Genomic DNA, 17,229 nt, shown 5'->3' on the forward strand with positions numbered 1-17,229 from the left:
AGCTTGAAAGCACTTCACCTGTCGCTAACATTGATACATACGTATCAGCCAGGGATACCACAACTTCTTCCTTAACTTCCAACAATGTTCTTGGAAATAATCTTGATCAGGCTCTGGAAATTTATCTGTCTTTATATGTTTTAAGACACCTAGCACCTCCTCTTCGGTAATGCCGACTATCTTCAAGACATCCCCATTAACCATATTGTTCTAAGACTTCATGAGTTTCTCCACTGTAAAAACAAGAGAAGTATTCATTGAGAACCACATCCATCTCCTGCAGCTCCACACAAAGATCTTCATTTTGTCTTTGAAAGCCCCTATGCTCTCTCTGTTTACTCTTTCTACTGTAATATAAAATATCTGTGGATTCTCCTGAATTTTCTCTGGTAAAACAATTTCCTGCCTCATTTATGCCCTTGTGATTTCCTTAAGTACCTTCATGGTAAGTTGTACTCTTCCATAAATTCACTTGATTCCAACAGCCTGTGTCTGACTTATTTCTCCTTTTTCCTGACCATACCCTCAATGTGTGAAACCACATCTCAGCTGAGGATCAGGGCCTTCAAGAGTCAACAGGTTGTTAAGAAATTTGGTGAACAGAGAGAGAATAAATGAATGCTGGCTGATTTCTGATTACTAAGTCAGTGTTATATTCTGTACTGCAAACCTCTGACCTAAGCCCTCCCCCAACACAATACAATAGTGCATCTAACCCTATACTAGGGAACTTCTGTACAGCTGCATGTACAGGATTCCCTTACACAATAATACAGATATGTAGTCTTTCTTCTCCCCAGCACTGTGTCAGCTCCTTCTCACAACTCTGTGATCCCTTTGATCTGATTTTGGAAGTTATCACTTCCCATATCCACGTTCATTATTCTGACAGATTCAGGTCTGAATTTCTCCAGTTATGTCTCTGTCTCTGCCGAATCAAAGTTTTACCTTGTTGGTGCAGAGCCACGCTGACGTAATATTTATGACCACTCTACAAAGTCAAGTATACTTCATCCACTTCCAGATATCTCTTTTTCCATTGACCTAGTCCAACAAGATGATTTCATAGATGAGGTCCTAATGAAGGGTTTTGGCCTAAAATGACAATTGATCATTCCTCTCCATAGATACTGCCTGACCTGCTGAGTTTCTCCAGCACTTTGTGTTTGTTGCTTTCATAAAATAATTCTTACCTACCAGAAATTCCTATTTTCTGCACAATTTCCCTCTTACAAGCTGTTTTAACTCTACGATTCCAGGAGTATCAGCTTCCAACCCCTTTGTGATCTACATGCTGCCTAGTGGCAATATAATTTTTCGAAACTGAACCAACTATCATGTACACATTGCTTACATTGAACAGACCTCTGGCATGACCCTTCTCATTATTCTGTCCACTCATACTGCTTTGCTGCATATTGAACGTTGATGTGACAGAGTTCTCTGTCACCTTTGGGCATTCCACCGCATAACCTCTATCCCTATCACTAATCTCAATTATCTCAGTTTCACTGTGATAATTTGTAGTCATGATGTTTGATTCTCCCTTAACTGAGGCACTATGTAGTTAATATCTCCATCGCAAAATATGCCTGCGTCTTCCTCTGTAACACCAAACCTCCACTGCCTGTTGAAATCCTCAGTCTTGCCAAATACAGCTATTTAATTTCCCATAGCCTTTCTCCTTCCCTCCAACGCAAAATCCTGAAGCTCGCGTTGCATAAACGCACACAGTTATACATGGTGATCATCAGCTGACATTGGATCCATTGTCCAGCTCATTCACTTATTAAATTTACTGTGTACTTTTCTTCATAATTTCAACCCTCCTGTCTTATTCTTCTCAATAATTCTTGGAGAGTCTGCAGATCTCCAAGAGTGGTTGAGGGATGTAAATCTCCACTACTGGTCTCTTCCAATAAATGGGTGAAGATAAACCAAATTCTCAGTACTTCAGGAATTTCCTTGCCATGGCCAAGAAAAGGAAATGATTTGACATCATATGGATAATCATGGAATGAACTCAGAAATGGGTGTGAGAAAACTGAAGAGAAGTGTTGTGTAGTGACAGGTTTCAAAGAGTATTTCAATCTACTTACCCACTATCAATATAATCAGATTTGTGAAATCATCTAAAACTCAATTGTTTTCACATGTTTCAATTTGTATTTTGTTTTATCTGATATATGTAGGGCGGTAAAGGAAATCCAGGGACTATTGGACCTCCAGGACCACCAGGATTTAGAGGCATTCAAGTAAGTAAAGTACTTAATAACATACGATTCTTGTTGCTCAGTTCCCAGCATCTTCCTTGCACGGACAATACGGAATTCATTGTAAGAAAATCTCTGTTTATGTAATTAGGGGGACCCTGGATCTCCTGGAGCCCCAGGACAGAAAGGTATAACAGGCAGTCGTGGTCCAAGGGTAAGTGTTTTTCTTGCTGATTTGCCAAGCATTTATCCTAACCCAAAATAAAAACAGAAAATGCTGGAAACACTCAGCACATTAGAGAGCATTCAATGAGGGAAGTAAAGCTGATATTCTGGTTGATGATCTTTCACCTCGTTAAAAGTCACTGACTGAAATGTTAAGCTTGGTTCACTCTCCAGAAGGAATATGACCAGCTGAGAATTTCCAGTCTTTTCTGTGGTGTTGGGAACATGAATGCTGGAAATCTCAGGGCCATTGTGGAAAGGATATGTTGGTTCTGGTGATATTGATCCATACACAGGTCCTTTGGAAGTCAAGAATGAGGCATAAAACTTGGTGATTGCTGTCATTTTATTAAATGTTGCAAGAGCAAAGAACAAAGAAAAACAGACAAAGAAATGGAAGTTGTGGTCATCTCATATTCAAACTAGAGATAACAGCATCACAGTGATGCACCATCAATAACTCTGAGACGTGGGTTAAGGTAGGCTTTTATTGGCTGGAAGGAAGCACAAGCAGCAAGTGACCACCACACAACATCCTGGAGACTGAGGAAGGGGCTGTGCCTCCAATTGCCTTTATACTAGGGTCTGTGGGAGGAGCCACAAGAGCAGTCAGTGGGCGGGGGGGGGGGGAATGTCCAGACAGGTATATGTAGTTCAACACACACAGATAGCAAATTAACCTGTAAAATAACTATGTAGATATAAGTGGCTTGATAACTGCTGCAGAAAATACAGCTTTAGCTCTAATACAATTAAGAGCAATTACATTTGCATTGGTAATGATATAAAACTGAGAACAAGCATAGGAAATATAAACTGCAAAATAAATGCAAAATCATGACAATTCTACACCCTTATTGAACAATAGCTAAGTGACCAGAATTGCATACAATACTCTAAATTCAGCCTTACAAACATCTTGTATCACTTCAACATAACCTTCCAATTCCTAAAAGTTCTCCTTATGATCTGTGATGTCGCATTCAAATGGATCTGTATTCTCAGATTCCTTTGATCTCCCATACATATCAGTGCCCCACCATTCACTAAGTGGGAGATCAGTGTATATATTTCTTTGGTGATGATAAAAATAGCTCTCTTATTTCAATGCCCTCAGTTAACAATGTCCTTTGTTCTTTCCTAGGGAATATCTGGTCCTCCAGCACCTAGTGGTACAAGGGGCAAAATAGGATTAAATGGAAGAAAGGTGTGCTCCTCTTTTAGAACCTCATTTAAAACATTTCATGGTGGAAAGAAAAGAACTAATGAAAGATAAGGGTGGCTGACATCTTGTCTTTGTTCAACCTTTTCTTGTGCAGGGTGAACCTGGAAATCCTGGAGATAAGGGTGAAATTGGGCCTACTGGACCACGTGGAGAAATGGTAAATGTTGTCTCTTCAAAGTATGAAACTCTGATTTGTGTACCGCACAAATGGAAATGGCACAAAAAACAAAATTAGTGTGTTACCATCCATCATTAAGAAGTTGAGAGGATCTCAGAAACAGAGCTCAAGTTAACTCCCAAAACCTACTAAATGGCATCTGATGACTCTTCACAGTGAGTTCCTTTGATCTGTACGGTTAGACTTTGTTGCACTCTCTCTCTGTTCATCTAATTCTGCTTCCTCTTTAAAATTGGCGGATACTGTTCTGGAAGAATCATGTGCTTAAATTGTATTGATTTTTTTTGTCAGACTGAACCTGGCCCTCAACTTAGCTTTATAAACTGCATAACTTTACCCTTCTCTCTTGCCATTTGCACTAATCCTACTTTCACCTCTTGTTCTCCTCCTTTCCTATCATGACCTGATGCATGTTCACTTTTGCCATGACTATTCCCTTATGCTGTTCCTAACTTAACCTTTCAATTGCACCCAAGTCTTCCAGTTTGTGACTCCCACATTTGATTTTATCACCCTCATGCACTTTATCAGTTAAGATTTGTATACCTCTTCATCAGCAAAGGCATAGAAAGATGACGACCAAATGCTTGTAAATTGAATTAGAAATGAAAGGTGCTCAGTGGTTTGTATGGACAGGGAGGCTGCAGGATCTGCTTCCGTGTTGTATAGTTCGATGATTCCTTTGACCAATCCAGCCTAATTAGAATATCTCTTCTGACACCTGAGTAACACATACAAAATTCCAGAGGAACTCACCAGGTTAGACAGCATCTATGGACGCAGGAATAAACAGCTGACGTTTCAATCTGAAATCCCTCATCGGCTCCGTTTATTACTCTGTCACCTCCCATAAATCATTCTCTTCCTGTGCCCCTGACCCCTGGGCCCGCTAGCTTTGTTCAGTGCATAATCTGACCTTTACCTCCAGTGGGTAATTAATTTGCACTCACACACCATTCACAAACTGACAGTGACACAAGTACATAACTATCCAAGATTTAGAGGATATGGTCAAGCGCAGGCAGGTAGATCCAGCTTAGATGGAGCCATTGGTCTGAAGTACCTGCTTCCCCACCTTGTGATGTGGTGATCTTGGGGACTATCATCAATGTGTCACAGTGCACCCTATGTAGGAGAAGAGAATAGCAAAAACAATTCCCAAATTTTATGAACTGACAGCCCTATCACCTTTACTGTGACACATTCAGATAACAATATTACAGATTTCATAGAGTAATTTTCCTAAATTATCCTATCATTTTGATCCCCAGTATGTAACACATACTAGCTAAGTTGCACAAAACTGGAATTAAAGGTAATCCCATTACCAATGAACATGAGTCCAGCAGTTTGTCATGCAAAAAATAACCCAAATGGTTCATTAATTCCCATCAGAGAAAGAAATATGCCATCTTGAACTGGTCTGGCTTAAATTCAACTTCTGACTGAGCATAGCCTGAAAGAATTGGTTTGAAGAATAATAGTTGACATTGTCAACTACATCTGCGTCCCTTGAACCAATTAATCCAAGTATCTTACACAGCAAAATGAGATAAAGAGTAGGATGAAAATGTTGGCTCCAACAAAGAAGATGTGCTTAAGGTGAGATGGGAAAGTTTAAAGAAGGTGTGAGGTGCAAGTTTTATTTTCTACAATGGCTGGAATGGACTACAAGGAGTGGTGATGTAATTAGATATGATAGTGGTGTGTAAGAGGCATTTAGCTAGATACAGGGATTTGCAGGAAATTGAAGAATATGGATCATGTACTGGCAGAAGAGATTTAGTTTAATTTGCCATCATGTTCGGCGGAGACATTGCAGGTTGAATGGCCTGTTTTGGTGTGGTACTTTGCCATGTGTATGTTCTAATATCAACTTTGCCATGTAACCTGCCTTTATTTTGTGTGCTGCACAAGGCTATTTTTTCTCCTCTGGCAGCTACATATGAACAAATTCTTTTACTATATATAGAAAGCATTTGATAATTTATAAGCCCTATATGGCAGCTGCAGCACTCTGCAGTACAGAGTTTATATGACAGCAAATATCTTTCAACATTTGGAAAGTCCATTGGATTTTCTTTTATTAAATCAACCAACATTCCTGTCCACTTACCATATGTAACAGTGTTTTCACTCTTTCTAAATCCATCTTCAACCCAGTGCACCCTAGTTAAGTTCTTTTTTAATAATTCAATTGATAACATTAGTGCTTTTAATTTCATGCATTTTCCCGTTACTGTGCATTCACAATTGAGTGAGAACAGTTTATTAGCCTTTAATTAGCCTACTCATAAATGGAAATACACAAGATTTAATATTTGGTTTCAGCAGACTTCCTCTGTTCTCTTGGGTAATGTAAAAGAGTTTGAGGGACTGTTTTGAAAAAAAAAGCAGTGGAAATAGCCTCTGAATATTTCTGGAACTCATCATCAGGTATGTATCTGTCACCTTGCTCTGCAAAATTGCCCATTTTAATTCATCCTTTATCATATTGTCTTCACCAGAATTGCTTCAATGAAAGTGATGTATATAAAAATACATATAGCTCTAGTCACTGCTTTGCAGGAAGGATATGAGGTCAGTAGGGAGGGTTCGGGGTGGGGGGGTTGGATAATATATGGAGAGTTTGTCAAGGCCGTTGAATTATGATCGTATTGACTGTTTAGTTGAAGCTGTTCCTTTGTATCAAATGAGACTAAGAGGAAGATTAATTTAGGTGTAGGGTGTGCAAGAAGGATTATTCTGCCTGACAGTAAAAGGGGCTAAAGATTTTAGTTAACTGATGCAAAATTAGAGACTAGTTGCCTAAACACTCATTGATTATGTCTTTTTTTAAAAAGTACCTGAATGAAAACTTAATTACTTGATGAGCCATATCTGCAAGAGCTGTAAAATTGATTTGCTTTAAAGAGTATTTTTTGCTGGCATCGATACAATGGGCAGAATGGACTATATCTCTATTTTATAATTCTCTGATGTTCTAAAAGGAACATTCTTTTCACTTTTATACCATTGGCCTTATTAATACTCAAGTTTTAGTCTGTAATTGACTTAATTAATTCCAGCTGAGATAGCAGCGTCCTCTGATGCTAGACGGTGCAACAAAGTAGCTTTGATCATTATCAGGATGCAAATTTACATTTACATCCCACAGTAATTAACAGGCGTGAAGTTTAAATTCAAGTAAATAACTAAAGCTAGAATAAAGAAAAAGTATAAGTGAAACTACCAGAATGTTATTAAAAACCTAGCAGGAATACTAATGTACTTGAGAGAAAGACCTGCAGACATATAGCTTCAAATCCACTATATCAGGGTCCAGAGGCCAACAACATTCACAGTGTGTAAACTAATGAATAAAATAATAAGAAACAGGTATTCTGCTATCATTTGCGATGAACTATTGTGTTAAGCAGATAAAGGAGTCCTAGCTGTGTTATAGCTGACCCAATAGTCAGCTGAGAATGTTATAAATGCCTGTGAAGCTCACCTCAGCATGAATTATTGTACATGAAAGAGAGGGGGCGAATCATGGAGATCCAGCCAAACAGCATTCTAATATCTGCAGGCAGACCTTTTGAAATGTTTAACTGTCAGCATACACGAAGAACACAAACAGATCTGGTAATTGTAACTCCAGATTTTTTTCTCAAAACATGCCCTTGGCATCACTGACAGCTCTCAGCGCCCTTTCCTGAGTCACATACTGTGTTCATGAACCTTCCTTTCACTATCCAGATAAACGTAAAAGTAGCTTTATGCCAACTGTTAATGGGAACATTGATTTAAGACAATAAAGATAGAAGATCTGATCTGAGGAATAAACTGCTGAATAGCTTTCAGCAGGAATATTCTGGGCCCATCACTTGAGGAGAGGTGAATAAATTTTCAAAAAGGTTTGGGGGGAGGGGGTTACTGGGATGTTACCAGGGATGAGTAATGAAGTTGACTAAGTCAAAAGTCAGAATTGTTCTTGGAAATTTTAAAGAAGTAGTAACAGAGCATGTCAAGGCAGTTTAAGGCTTTGAGATAGTAAAAAAGCTGTTCCCTTGGGCTTGTGGGTCAACAACCAGAGATCATGAACTAATAATTAATTGCAAAAGGTTCTGGAATATACAAGTAAAATTTTAATTTTACTGCTCAGAATTTTCAAAATCTGAATGCTTTATGAAAACGTGATAGAAGAGACAGTTATTGACAATGAGGAACTTCCCGAATTACAGATGAAAAGTAAAGAGGTGGGACCACACAGGATTGGTCTAGCAAAGAGCCAGGAAAGAAATGGTGGTTCAAATACCCTCCTCTGTGTAATTTTATGTTTCTTTATCTTCCTTTATACAGCAATCTTTTGTTCTTGTATGTACCAAGCTACAATAGTGTATGTTTTTTTGGAGTTCCACCAATTTTAATGCACATTTTTCTGCTCAAGGGTGAAGATGGAGCAAACAACATGGGTAAACCTGGAGTCAAAGGCAGAAAGGTCAGTTATTTTCAATGGTATTGATCTGCAGTTGTGCAAGGTATTGATCTAACACAATTGCAGTATCTCAGAGTATTATGGAATGGAGTCATACTGTATGCTAATTCATGAAAAGAGAATGCTACTTTCATATTTCTGATAAAGGATTTGGTTATTCAGGTCCTGTAAACTGTTGCAAAATTTAGTTCACCCGGCTATTTCAGTTTGATCAAAGAATATGCGTAAACACAGAGCGGAATTTCCAATTTGTACATAACAATGAAGAGAACAAGACTGATAGCAGCTACTCTGATCCTCTCCTCAGTTAAGCGTATGAGTAGAAACTGGAAAGGAGCTGAGATCAGGTGGGCCATCAGGGTAGGAAGGAAAAATACCATCATGAGCAAAAGTATGAACAGCTGTCTAATACAATTCATGGAAAGCTTCTGAGAAAAATTGTTAACTGGTCAACTGTACCACCTGCACTTCCTTTTCATGGACTGAAAAAGGTAGAAGGTGACTTGATAGAGGCATATCAAAATCATAATGTATAAATAGGATAGATAGTCAGATTGATATCTAGAAATGGGTGTCAGAAGAAGTGGTGACGTTAAAGCTATCACTAACCCTCAACCATCAGGCTCTTGAACCAAAGAAGAAAATTTCACTGAATTTCTCTTGCCTTATCACTGATATTTTCCCACAATCTGTGGACTCAATTTCAAGGACTCTTCATGTTCTCAATAATTATTGTTTATTTATTTATTATTATTATTTCCTTCTTTTTGTATTTACACAGTTTGTTGTCTTTTGCAAACTGATTGAACACTAAAGTTGAAGCGGTCTTTCATTGATTTGATTATGGTTATTATTCTATTTTGGACATATTATGTATACCCACAAGAAAATGATCTCAGGGTTGTATATACAATATATGGTGTCGTATGTGTACTTTAATAATAAATTCACTCTGATCTTGGAACTTTTACTGGTGTGGTATTTAGAGCCAGACCTATCAGTAGGGTGTGGAAGGCTATGGTTCTAATGGGAATTAATATATATGAGCAAAACAGTTGGAATGGAAGTCCTGTTTCTGTTCTATATGTTTCTATGATTCCAAAATTTTGAAATTATTTCAATTATCAAATGTTAATTAATTATAAAGTAACTAACTGATGAGTTTAATAGTGTACTCACGAGTTTAATAGTGTACTCAGGTGTGCAGACCAGGTAGAGTACATCCCAAGTTTATGAAAAGTCTGAGCTGGGTTTATTAATCCAAGCTTGGTAATACTGCATCAGGGTCAAAAGTGAATAGTCTTAATTCTCAACTTCAGCCATCTTGCCAGAACTCCCTTCCCCATTTCTAACTGGTAGGTGAGCACTGAGTGCAATTAATTTACTTTGGTATGGCAGGTTAACAGAATAATTCCAATGGGTGGGGTATAGGAGGAGAGTTGTGTAAATTGGATTGCATCCCAGCAGCATCATAAGAAATAGAAAGTGGTAAATTGGATTATAATTGTCACATTTACTGAGGTATGGGGGGGGGGGGGGAAATGGTTTTGCAGGCCAACCATAGCAATAATTTCATCATAACAGCACATTGAGGTGGTGCTGGGAAATCAATAACAAAATGCAGAATAAAGTGTTGCAGTTACAGAGAAAATTCAGTGCAGGAAGGCAATAAGGTGCAAGACTATGACGTTCTGATGATTGGCAAACCTGTCAGTAGATTTAAAGGAACATTATGACTCGAAGAATTACTAATAGAATTCAAATTTTAAAGAATAGAACAATCATTATAGAAGTACTGAGTAGATTTACAAAGAGCAGCTTTCAACGAGAAGCCACACTCATGCGCCACTTTGCCATCTTGAAGTTACAAGGAAAAGAAAATTCTATGTACCAATGTATTCTTGAATATGTTCCTTACTTTACAGGGTGAACGAGGTTCTGTGGGACCCCTGGGAGTTAAGGTAAAGTGAATAATTAACTGGCTGTTGAGCAACATTTTTCTTATTTCCCATGTCTGAAGCTCTTCAACTGAATGTTACATTCCTGAAACAGGGCAGTCTTGGAACTGAGGGTGAATCAGGCAAAGATGGTATGAAAGGAAACAGAGGTCGCAGGGTGAGTCCAAATAAAAAAAAGAAAGTGGAGTTCCTTATTTTGATTATTTTTTAATTTGGAAAAATGCAGCTATTTATTTTGTGCTTAAGAATATTCAAATATTTATTCTTTTTAATACTCAGCTATGTTAAAACATAATTGTTGGAGTTGCTGGGATGTTGATAACAGAGACATTCTGTTGTACTTCCATAAGATTATTAGACCTAGGAGCTGAATTTGGCTATTTAGCTGTAACACTTACCCAACAGGCTGGTATATGTCTAGGGGAAAAGGAGATCCAGCCACTCACCAACCCCACCTCCCGTACATGCAGGTGCTGTGAGAATCAAGTTTATGCCGTGCGTACACACACAATATCAAACTCACATCAGATACCGTTATGGAATACACTCTAAAGATTTTACTAAAACTAAAAGAGTACTATGCAATACAGTATGTATGAAGGAAAAGAAAATAAAGTAAAAGGTGCCAACTTATCAAAGTTCAGCCAGTTTAGTGCACATCTTTGGAGCTCAACCATCAAACCATTTGACCCCTCGTCACTTCCCTGCGACCTCCACATCCTCACACCTGGGACCACCCCGGTGGTAGACCGAGCAGTGCAGCGCACTTCCACCTTCCTCGGTGTCTCCTTCCCGCCTCTCCTGAAAAGACCGCGAAACCCCCAAGCTCCCAGCCTCACAAGACAAATAACATTCCCCATTGGTTAACAAATGAATACAATCCCCATATCAACAAGTCTAAAGCTAAACAACTGCGAGAGAAAACACTTAACAAACATAAAAGCATTATAGCAAACCAAAGAAGCCATTTTGATTACATACACAGTACATTGTACATTCTTCCCCCCCCCCCCCCACCAGCAAATGTCATGCCCTCATGACATTACCAGAGTTTCCCAAGGCTTCTTGCAACACACAAAACCCAACCCAGGTGCAGAAAGCAGCGACATAACTACCTAGAGCAGTAGAAATCATGCTCGGTTCTCCTGGCACCACATATGTCAACCGCTCTGCGGGGGCACCCACTTCTCTGAGATCTGCGTACCCCTTCTGCCGACCCTTCCGCCTCACTGGGCTCCCTCTTCACCTGCGAGCCCTCTGCCTTGGTCACCCCAGGTCTACCTGTCAGATCCTCACTCCCTCCCTCATGGGGTTCCCCCCTCACCTGAGAACTCTCTGTCTTGTGTTCGGGTTCCACCCTCTCTCCCCCCAATGCTGGCTGCCTTTCCGTCTGATCATCAACACCTTCCCTCCTCTCGCCCAACTCAGTAGGGGAAGGGCCAGGAGCCTCCTCTTCTGGTACTGAAACGCCAGCGAATGGGAACAGGGGCCACTCATCTGAGTCGCCATCTTTCAAATCGGTATCCATTCCCGGGTTAAGGACCCGTCTCGGCTCTTCAGCAGCGGGCTTTTCTCTTGCTCCGTGCCCTCGCAGAGTCCTTGTACTAGGTGCAACATCCCACTCTGGCTTCTTGTCCACTTGCACCGCTTGGCCCAGGGGCAGCAGGTGATTCCGATGGAGTACTCTGATAGGCCCATTCCCATCCTCAGGTTTCACCCGGTAAACTGGCAGATTCGGCATCTGGCTTTCTATTACCTAGGGGCTGGCCGCCCATCAATCTGCCAACTTGTGCTTACCAGGGAGTCCCAAATTCCGTAAAAGGACTCGGTTGCCCGGCAATAATTTGGCAAACTTCACCTTTTGATCATATCTCATCTTATTCCTCTGATTTTGTTTGGTAGCCACTGCCTCGGCCAACTCGTACGTCCTCTGTAACTCCCTCTTCTTATCGGACACATACTTTAGATAGGGCTTCCCGGGTAATTCAACCACTTCAGCCCCAAAACACAAGTCAATGGGCAACCTCGCTTCCCGCCAGAACATCAGATAATAAGGTGAGTACCCTGTAGCATCATTGCGAGTACAATTGTAACAGTGAACCAATTGTCCAATATGACGACTCCACTTAGTTTTCTGCCCAATCTCCAACATCCTGAGCATATTCAACAGGGTCCTGTTGAACCTCTCTGGCTCAGGATCACCCTGTGGGTGGTAAGGGGTAGTCCTGGATTTCTCAACCCCAAGCATAGTCAGTAATTCATGGATAAGGCGGCTCTCAAAGTCCCGCCCCTGATCACTATGGATTCGCCTGGGAAGGCCATAATGAACAAAATACTTCTCCCACAACACCTTCGCCACTGTCGTCGCCTTCTGATCCTTAGTGGGAAATGCCTGAGCATAGCGAGTGTAATGATCGGTGATGACTAAGACATTCACGGTGTTGTTGGTGTCAGGCCCGATCGACAGAAAATCCATACACACCAGGTCCAGAGGTCCCGCACTCTGCAAGTGCGACAGTGGAGCCGCCAACGCTGGCAGGGTCTTCCTCCGGATGCAACGACTGCATCCTCTACAGTATTCTTCGACCTCCCCCCTCATCTGGGGCCAGTAGAACTGGTCTTTGAGTAATCCATAGATCTTTTCCACCCCCAGGTGTCCAGAATCATAATGTAAGGCCTGGAGTACAGCCTGGCGATACTCCTCCGGCAGGACCAGTTGCCAACTGCGGGGTTGGTCCGGAGGCGTCGTTACCTGGTACAAGATTTTGTTCTTTAACTTCAACCGAGACCCCCCCTTCAACAACAGAGGCACGAATGGGTGTTTCTCCTTCTCAGCCAACGCCACATCCCCCTTCTCGACCGCTCTCCACACTGTGCCAATGCCCAGGTCATTTTGCTGAGCAGCTGCCACTTCCCCCGGACTCAGTTCTGGCAACTGTTTAGTCCGCAGTGCGGTCAGGTCACAGTAAGCTAGGGGTATGGCGTCGTCAAAAACCCCCAAATGGTCCACGGCTCGTTCCAGCCTTCCTCTTCCCTCGGCCTTCACAGTGATAGCAAACTGACACATGGCCTTCACTCCAGGGGCAGGGACACTCTCCCGCTCCTCGTCCTTCTCCTGTTCCCCTGGTTCCCAACATGACAAAGCATCCGCATTAACATTCCTGCTTCCTGGGCGGTACTTCAGGCTGAACTCATATACCAACAAGGCCGCCAGCCACCGATGTCCTGTGGCATTAAGCATAGCTCAAGTCAGGATATAAGTGAGAGGATTGTTATCTGTTCTCACCTCGAACTTGGCTCCGTACAGGTAATCACCCAGCTTGTCCACCACCGCCCACTTCAGCACCAGGAACTCCAACTTGTGAGTGGGATAGTTTCTCTCCAATGGCGACAAGCTTTGGCTGACAATTGCTACCGGTCTCAATGCTTTGCCATGCTCCTGGTACAGAACAGTCCCTAGACCCTCTCAGCTGGCATCCGTGGGCAGCACATATGGCTTCTGGGGATCGGCAAAAGCCAACACCGGGGCCTGGGTCAGTGCCCTTTTCAAAGAACGGAACGCCTCTTCACATCGATCATCCCATCTCGAGCCAAAAGGTTCCGCCGGGTTCCAGTATCCTCCAGCGTCTTGCCTCCAGTCCCCTTCCTTTTCTTTCCCACCGGGGGAGAGCCACACAACAGCTGAGTCAACGGGTAACACATTCTGGTGTATCCTTTCACGAATTGGCAGTAATACCCACAGAACCCCAAAAATGAGCGCATAGCGCCCACTTTCTGTGGTCTCAGCCAGGTGGTCACGGCCTCTATCTTGGTTGGATCAGTAGCCACTCCCTCTTGCGAAATGATATGGCCAACATAGCTGACCTACGACTAGCAGAACTGGCATTTGTCCAGGGAAAGCTTCAGTGCTTCCTCCTTAAGCCGGCTTAATACCTTTAACAGCCGCTCTTCATGTTCTTCCAAAGTCGATCCAAACACTATCAAATTGTCCAGGTACACCAGCACCTCCAACAGATTCATATCCCCCACAGTCTTCTCCATGAGCCCCTGGAAGGTGGCTGGGCCCCCCAATATACCTTGGGGCATTCGTTCGAACTGGAAGAACCCCAGCGGGCAGATAAAGGCTGTCTTCTCTTTATCAGCCGTACTCATCGGGATCTGGTAATACCCACTTCTTAAATCCAGCACACTGAACCACTTCGCACCACTCAGGCAGGCCAACGCATCCTCGACTCTTGGGACAGTATATTGATCAGGGACAGTTCGCCGATTCAACGTCCTGTAATCAACACACGTGCGCACCCTCCCATTCTTCTTCCGTGCCACAACTATTGGGGACGCATAAGGACTTCGAGACTCAGCTATGATTCCAGCTTCCTTCAACTTGCACAAGTGCTGCCACACATCCCCAACATCTGCTAGGCTAGCCGCCGGGATCTCTCTCAGAACGGGGTGTCCTCCGTCACCCAGATGGTGTGGCGAGTGCTTTTGGAGCAGCCCACATCAAACTCGCCCCGAGAAAAAACAGCTTCCATCTTCAGCATCTTCTCCACTAGCCTGCGTTTCCACTCCGGCGACACAGGAGAATCCCCAAAGTTAAAGGCTTCAGCAGTCAGCTCCCTTCGATGCCCCGATCCCTCCCTGTTAGGGATCCTCACTGGTGCGCTAGACATTACCGTCACTGGGAACAGATGCGCCAACGGCATTCCCCTCTTAAAGGTGATTTCTCTTGCCGTGGTGTTCCTGACACTTATAGCTATACGCCTCGCATGTACCACCCCTGGTCTCTGCACTTCGGGCCTCACCAGCGCCCCCGCCGGAAATCGTGTCTCCCCTTCAAGATCGTCCGGGGCGTCTACTAACAGGGCTTCGCCCGTCGGCACTCCAGGGAATCTGGGAGTCCCCATCACGAGTGCTTCCTCCCCTGGTCGAATCACCTTGGGCCTCGCCTGCGTAAACCACACCATCTCTCGTTTACACTCCGGGTCCAGCCCTTGGGGGGGCAACCCCTTCTTCAAATACCGCTCGAAACACTGGATGCACCGAGGGTCTCCAGAAAATGTTCCCCCCCCCTTTCTCTTTACAAGCTCCCAGGAGCCGTCGCACAACAGGGAAGTTAGTCCCCACCAGGAGGGCAGCATCACCAGTTTCCACTGGGTCAGGACACACTAACACCAATGTCTCAATAGCTTCGGACACTCCCACATCGGCCTCCGAGAACTCCAATCTCACCGATAGGTACCCATCGTACGGGTAGTCATCCTCGCTCACACCACAAATCTGCAGGGCATCAAATGGGGTTACGGGCAAATGCTTTAGATATTTGTTGTAGAAAGACCGGTACAATAAGGTCACCTGCGATCCTGTATCAAGAACGGCTTTTGCGTAAACTCCCTCTATCCGTAGACACACACTGGCACGGGGTCCTACCAGCCCATCCGGAATAGAAGCGTGGGCACCCGGTGGTCCCCTGGCTGATCTCTGTGAACATGTCCCTCCAGAGGCTCCAGTCCGTTCCCTCACTGAGCCTCTCCTAAGTTTCCCGACACCTCTCCCTTTTTAGTCGTGGGGGGCTTGCCCTCCGCGGGACTCCTTGTCTGTCACAATCCCATCGAAAGTGTCCCTCTTCTCCACAGCTATAGCACACCCTTGTCCGCCCACAGTCCCGCCTGAAGTGCCCCTCTTTCCCACAGTTAAAGCACACGCTGCACGCTGCCCCTTCTCTTCCAAGATGGCCCCCGCTCCCAACCCATTGCATGGGCCGCCCCCGGGAATGAGTACCATCCCTGTTCTTCCCCTTCAGAGGGGGGTCCCTACTCCCCGGGGGGTTGTCATTCCTCCACCCAGCCACCACTTCCTGTATCACTGAGGATCACTCCCGGGGGCCCGCGCCCCTTTTCCGCCCCAACGCTCTCTTCCTCTCGCACCTCTCTGATCAGTTGCCCGAACGATGGAGGGGGGCCTTTCCTATAAGCCTGCCGGATAGTCCACGCCACCTTGTCCTCCTCCAGAGAACCACTGAATATCTGACTCATCCTCACGCTAGCCACATCAGGCGCCCTCACTACTCCCCGGCACCGCAACCCCGTAAGCATCCCCTCCATCCGAAATATGTACTCGGAGAGCTTTTCCCCTCTCCATTGTTCCAGGCGTTGGAACTCAGCTAAAAGCAGCCAGGGTTCCCCTGACAACCCAAATGCTCCCTCCAAAACTTCTATGCATTCCTCCACTGAAACCCCAGGCTTTTTAGCTTTCAACTCCCGGACTGTTTAGGCTGCCGAACCCCTCAAATTTCCCAACAATCGCTGCCTCTTCTCCTCCTCCGAGCCTGACCACTCCTCTAACATCAAAGACGTATGCTCGATCCAGGTCTCATAGTCCACCTCCCCATCCGGAGTAGGCTTGGCTCCGGAGAACACCCCCAGCTTCAGCCGTGGCCTCTCGGCCACTCCTACCAGGGAATTAAGTGCGGCTGCCAGGCCCTCCTCCAACCCCCCTTTACTAGAGACGGGCACCTCTCTGGGGGCCACCTCTAGCTCTAGCTTTGCCTCCGGTGTCTCCTCATCCTCATCCTCGGAGAGGGTGTGGAGCCCCCTCGGCCCCGCCTCCCCCGGAACATTGACCGTCGCCGGCATTTCCAATATCATGACGTCAGCACTCGTACGAACCAACACCCAGCTAGACTCTACCTCTTTACCACACCGTCTAGCTACCAATTCTACCTGCCAATACCTTTTACCTAACTTAACTCCCGCACTGATGCATCTCCCGAAACACGAAATCCACTCCGCTCACTACACAGGCATACTGCACCGGTACATCTTCCAACTCACACCAGCTAACAATCTTATCTCTGTCCATCTCCGCTCTGCTGCCTGTGCGATTCCACAGCCCCTGACAATCCAATCCGGGATGAGCACCCCACAAATGTAACACTTACCCAACAGGCT

General features: G+C 44.1%; 1 protein-coding gene across 1 annotated transcript in view; it reads left to right on the top strand.

Moving 5' to 3' along the window:
• The window catches only part of LOC132392750 (collagen alpha-3(VI) chain-like), a 176,841-nt gene that overhangs the window by 118,585 nt on the left and 41,027 nt on the right, over positions 1-17,229 (top strand). Inside the window, exons 31-37 of the mRNA XM_059967060.1 lie at positions 2,193-2,255; positions 2,365-2,427; positions 3,583-3,645; positions 3,758-3,820; positions 8,274-8,324; positions 10,247-10,282; positions 10,374-10,436. Coding sequence (XP_059823043.1) covers positions 2,193-2,255; positions 2,365-2,427; positions 3,583-3,645; positions 3,758-3,820; positions 8,274-8,324; positions 10,247-10,282; positions 10,374-10,436 — 402 coding nt within the window. The remainder of the gene's footprint in view (positions 1-2,192; positions 2,256-2,364; positions 2,428-3,582; positions 3,646-3,757; positions 3,821-8,273; positions 8,325-10,246; positions 10,283-10,373; positions 10,437-17,229) is intronic.

The sequence above is a fragment of the Hypanus sabinus genome, chromosome 4 (assembly GCF_030144855.1).
Source record: "Hypanus sabinus isolate sHypSab1 chromosome 4, sHypSab1.hap1, whole genome shotgun sequence".
NCBI classification, from domain to species: domain Eukaryota; kingdom Metazoa; phylum Chordata; class Chondrichthyes; order Myliobatiformes; family Dasyatidae; genus Hypanus; species Hypanus sabinus.